Source organism: Gekko japonicus, unplaced genomic scaffold (genome assembly GCF_001447785.1).
Source record: "Gekko japonicus isolate JY-2015 unplaced genomic scaffold, Gekko_japonicus_V1.1 scaffold1993, whole genome shotgun sequence".
In the NCBI taxonomy this organism is placed as follows: domain Eukaryota; kingdom Metazoa; phylum Chordata; class Lepidosauria; order Squamata; family Gekkonidae; genus Gekko; species Gekko japonicus.
The window spans coordinates 48440-54188 of record NW_015160278.1 but is presented as its reverse complement, the minus strand read 5'-3'; the positions used below and the strand labels follow the sequence as shown (position 1 = coordinate 54188).

At 47.0% G+C, this 5749-nt stretch overlaps 1 protein-coding gene across 1 annotated transcript in view; it reads left to right on the top strand.

The window, feature by feature from the left end:
* Positions 1-3612, top strand: part of PHYHIPL (phytanoyl-CoA 2-hydroxylase interacting protein-like) — a 175326-nt gene extending 171714 nt beyond the window's left edge. Inside the window, exon 5 of the mRNA XM_015415295.1 lies at positions 2223-3612. Within this exon, the coding sequence (XP_015270781.1) occupies positions 2223-2757 (535 nt within the window). The 3' untranslated portion in view covers positions 2758-3612. The remainder of the gene's footprint in view (positions 1-2222) is intronic.
* The last annotated feature ends 2137 nt before the right edge of the window (positions 3613-5749 follow it).

Below are 5749 nucleotides of genomic sequence, written 5' to 3'. Positions count from 1 at the left end.
GAAGGAGTGAAAGAGGGAAAGAAAAAAGAAAAAGAAGGAACGCAATAGAAGGAAAGAAGGAGAGAAAGGGAAAGAAAGAGGGAGAGAAGGAGCAGGGGGCGGGGCTTGTTGCATGTGCCTGCCCCCCTGGACTCTTTACTGCTGGAGCTCCGCTCCTGTGCGCTCCTGCAGGAAATGACCCCTGGTGACATCTATGCACAGGTCCGCTGAGGGGTGTTGATTTGCTTTGATAGACTAAAGACGGCTTGTTGATTGTTGCCGTTTATATTTACTCCATTCAATAAGGGCCTTTCTAGCTGGGCTTTTTCTAGGTAAGGGCCATTCACAGTGACAGCTACAACAAGCCAGCACAGCAGCAATTTGATTCACAGCCATAAAAGCACAGCAGTCAAAAATCCCAAACTCTGTAGGGCGACGGGCCAAAATCCCTTGTGTTTGGGGATTCAAAGAGCGAGGTGCCTTCCTGCTGCATTCCAGGAAGCCGCTCCATAATGTGGAGAAAAATACATTCTGAGTGGAGAGTGCTGGCCAAGAGCACTGGCCCTTCCCTCAGCCCCCGCCTCGGGGGGGGGGGAATGCTCAAGCTCAAGCAGGGGTGGTTCTAACCAGGCTGCATGAGGGAGTGGACTCATCTGAAGGCTGCAGTTGTTGGAATCCGCCCACTTTAAAGGAGAAGAAATGTGTAGGCGGCCGGAGAGACATGGCCAGTTTTACAGAAAATACTAGCTTGTAATGAGCTTAATCAGCCACTGGGTGTCACTGGGCTGCCTTTCAAGAACAGCCACCCACCCCTTTCCCCTTCTTCTTTTGATAGGTAAATCTTTACTCATCTGGGTTTTGGTATTTGGTGTTTCGTCCTCACTCTTTAAAAAAATTAATTAATTAAAAGGTGAGCTGCCAGCCCCACATATCCCCTCATGTTATGCCACAGAGCTGTACTCAACAGGGAGCATCCGCCATTCCCAGCTCTCTGATTACTCTTACTCTATGATGCGTGCGTTTCCAGCCCTGTGTGGGTTCTTCGCATAGGACCTTTTCAGGAGGTATGCTTTTATAAATGTCTGGAACCATCCTGTATTGAAACAGCCCTCTTTGGAAGAGCAGGCTTGTCCCCATGCTGCCCGTCACCCAGGAGTTGTCCTCTACGGTGACAATGCCTTGCACTGGATAGCGCAGGCTAGCTGAAGCTCATCGGATCTTGGAAGCGAAGCAGGGCTGGCCCTGGTTAGTATTTGGCTAGGAGACCGCCAAGGAAGTCCAGGGTGTCAACGCAGAGGCAGGCAACAGCAAACCACCTCTGAATGTTTCTTGCCTTGAAAATCCTACAAGGGTCACCATGAGTCAGCTGCAACTTGATGGTGCTTTCTACCACCAGGCTGAAAATACAGACTTCATTGTTGCAGCTTAACAAAGCTAAAATTTGGCATCCGACATCTCTCTTCTCCCTCATCCCTCCCTTCCCACCATATGTTTTGGGTTTCTCCTTTGCTATTCCTTTCTACCAAGATGAACTTGTGTCATGATCTGTGTAGGACTAGGCCCTAGGAGAGACCCGTGTGGGATATGGAAAGCAGACAGCCTACAATCCCCACAATGCTTAGCGATGGTTGTAGCCAATGGGTGTCCAGGGATTGTGTGAGGTAATTGGGACGTAAGTTTTGTGGGCCATGAAACTGGGTTTTTTTTTCTTCTGCAGTCACACAGAGTAAAACTGAGGGGACTGGTCTGAGAGAAAGATCCCTCACTTGAGACAGAGTGAGTACAGGCAGTAGGCCTGGTATAAGAGGGCTGTGGGCCTTGAAGTAGTAACCAGTTAAGTGAACTGGGTAGTCGCGTTAGAGTTGTTTATTTTGCCTTTAAACACTGTTATATATTTTAAAGCACATTGTCTTGTTTTCCTTGCCCCAGTACTGTGTTAATAAACAATTTGTTTAAGTGTTCTCTGCCTGGTCATCACACCTATGTTCTGAGCTTAAAAAGGGGCGTTTTGGATGGGCTTGGGAGGGTACTCCGGGCCTTCTCAATGAACATGAAGTCCAGAGTGGTGGCAGCTGAAGGTGACAACCCGCTGGGATCATGACAGCATGTCTTTTGATTTGTTTGGGGTTGAGATGCCGTTATGCCCAATTGGGGGGGCAGTGCTTTTTGAATATTCGATCAATGTCTTGCTCTCCAATGCCCTTGCAAAAATAAACAAAAACCGCCCTGTCCTTCACTTCTAGAGAGCAGCACGGAAATGCGCTGCAGCCTTCTGTCAAGGATAACAGCGGCAGCCATGGCTCTCCGATCAGCGGGAAGCTGGAAGGCATCTTCTTTAGCTGCAACACCGAATTCAATACCGGGAAGCCCCCGCAAGATTCACCGTACGGAAGGTACCAGTTCGAGATTGCAGCAGAAAAACTGTTCAACCCGAACACTAACTTGTACTTTGGGGACTTCTACTGCATGTACACGGCCTACCACTATGTCATCCTCGTCTTGGCACCCGCCGGATCGCCGGGAGACGAATTCTGTAAGCAGCGCCTCCCTCAGCTGAACTTGCAGGACAACAAATTTCTGACCTGCACCGAAGAAGACGGAGTCATGGTTTACCACCATGCGCAGGATGTAATCTTGGAAGTGATTTACACCAACCCTGTGGATATCTCCCTTGGCACCGTTTCAGAAATTACCGGTCACCAGCTAATGAGCTTGTCGACCGCAAATGCCAAGAAAGATCCCAGCTGCAAGACCTGCAACATCAGTGTTGGACGTTAATTTCAAAATCCCTTCCCTCCCCCTTCCTTAGGAGCCTTCTCCATCGCCTCATCCCCATTGCCAGCCATTCTCATCCGACGCATGCATAATGCCGTCCTCTCCAAAAGCAGACACCCAGTGATCAGATTCTTCAACAGCATTCTTAGGGTGGAACTACAGGTTATGGCCAACACAGGGCAGTCCCTTCTACGTGGCATTCTATGTCAAGTTTACCCCTCTCCTCTGCAACTTACCCAAAGTTGTGGTGCCTTCATGTTAAGACAGTTCCCTGACCGTGTTCCAAACCATTTGGCAAAGCGTGCTGGGAAAATGCACATGACGACATCACCACTGCGGCAAGGGCACCCAAATATTGCCGGGAGGGGAAGGGAGAACCGAACATAGGAATGCCATTTTCAGCAGCCGCCTTGTCAACTTTAGCATGCAGCTGTGCCCTCGGTACTTCCGCCCCACCTTCCGCCCCCTTCTGGTCCACCAGTGCTTTTCAACTGTTAGAAATCTCGACTCTTTCTCTATAGCAACCATTTATATACCTAGATGCTGCAATTGGTGTTTTAAAATCTCTTCCCTTTTTTTTTCTCTTTCTCTCTGTCTCTCTCTCTCCATATTGCCAAATGTAACAAATCTATATAAAACAGCTTTAGCAAATAAAACTACAGGCTTCTAAATGGTGTTTAAATATGTATTCATTTTAATCTACTGAACAACTTAACTGGGGAATCTCCAAACAGCATGAAAGGTTGTAAACTGCAGCATGACGTAACTCTTCGCAGCCTAGAAGTATGTCAGCACCTCCAACGTGTTGTTTGACAGTGTTATTTATGTTATTTATATTAGCTAACAGGAAACAACAGCAACAACAACAAAAAACTGTTTCAACTTAATAAATAGAAAAATATTTTATTTGTACCGTTGTATAAAATATTATACAATCATATAGAATATATAGATTACATTTTAATAGCAACTGTATACATATGTCATGAAACCATTTTCCCCCTTATCAAAGTTGTAGTTTGTAAACTTCAGATTCTTGTGTATCTGTTCCTGTTGCTCTGACATGACTTTTAATTAAAACAGATTTATGAAGGAGACCGGTTCCGATTCATAAAAAGTTATAAACGTTCAAGCCAATTACACCGAAACATCAAAGGTCATAGAAACAAAAGAAGTCTATGTGTGGGATAGCAGGGGTGACGTGATTCCCCTCCAAAACCCTTTTGAAAGTTTTTTTTTCTTTTACAAAAAAAAAAATCATGCTTCAGCATTACACACAGCAGAAACACAAACTGGGTTGGCAGACCATAGACCATAAAACAAATATTTTCTTATTACTATATCCAAAGCGCTGAGGCACTACCCTTCTCTGTGGGACGGCTCACTGCACGGGGGTCTCTACGAGAGCTTCTAGAGAAGACCTCGCCACCGTTGCCCACTGGCCCTCACCCCTGCGGTGTCACCAAACGGGACAATAATCCCCCGTTTCCTGTGGCCTCGTCTCCCGCTCCCAACACTAAGCATGCCTTTGCCTGGGTGGGTCACAGTCATACTGTACTGAGCTAGGAGGTGAAGGACCATCCCGGTGGTTTTCAAGTCATTTGTACAAATGGACAAGACAAGAACACGAACGAGGGTACATTCTCCCTGGAGCTCTTCCTTGAACCTTTTTTTTTTGGCCATTAAACCTGTTTGCCAGTGAACAGCGCATGCTTGGTGCCACGCCGTGCCCCGTTCAGAAATCACCTATTGCAAGAATAATCTCTGTGCACTATAAAGTGTATTCTTCTCAAACAGCAAGATGGGAGAAAATATCCATCTTACGCACATAAACACACACACACACACACGGGGGGAGGGGGGGGACTCCAGCCTTCCTTCAGTTCATAACCATGACACTTAGATTAAATATTCTGCATACATTAAATCTATCCAAAATATCGTAACGCAATAAACTATTATCACTATTTTAATAATATAGCTATCTTGGCAATCGTCACACGAGAAATATATTAAGGTCCTACAAAGTGCATGCTTTCAAACGAGCTTTGGTAGTCAGAAAAGTAAAACTTCATTGCATCGGGGCTAAGGAAAAGTGCTACAAAAATAAAAGTTAGGCCTCTGCCATTCCCCATCACTTTCTCTGTGTTCGATTTTTGGTTACTATCCACCAAGTCCGGGCAAATACTACTACAAACAGGATACCATTACATTGTCTTGCAATACATTACTCACTCCTCTTCACCAGGTCTTTTTTTCTATATGTCAGATTGACCTTTTTCCCCCCCTCCCAAAAACATGCACCTTAAAATTATTTCAACTGTTTTGTTTCTGCTGTGATGTAACCTTAGGCTACTTTCTTAGTCCACTGCATTCTGGGCTCGGCCAGTGGAGAACGTTTTTCCGGGCTTCACATCATCCAGCAGAATTTGCACTCGTCTAAAAAAAGCGTATCTTTCCAACACACGACTTCCACCAGAACCGCAACTAGGGAGGCCTGGTGGCATACTCCACTAGGTGGACAACAATCTCTCCTGACCCCACTATGCCAGTTGATCTGTCGGAAAGGGACAGCAGTCGAGACTGACAGTCCAGATACAGTCTTCAGGGTCCTCCACCCCCAAGGAGCAACATTTAGCTGAGCTCAGTGGGAGAAAAAGACAGGAAAGTTCCATCCCGTTGATGGGAATTTTAGTCTGGAGCGAACCCCCAGCTTGCATGTGTGGGCTGTCAGAACTGAGCACTGTTCCACCACACTCGACTCTTGCAAACTGTGGCGGGTGGTCAGGCCCATAGCCAGGATTTTTGGGGGGGAGGGGGGCCTTTGAATAAGTCGGGGGGCAGACCCGCTCCTGCCCTTCCCGCAGCAGAGCTGCTCCTACTCCGCCCATGGAGACCCTCCCACCCCCGTGGGCTTCTTGCTGCCAGGAAAGGGGGCTGGAGGGAAGGGTGCGCCAGGCTTTCCGAGCTGTTCATCATCTTCCAGACCTCTTGG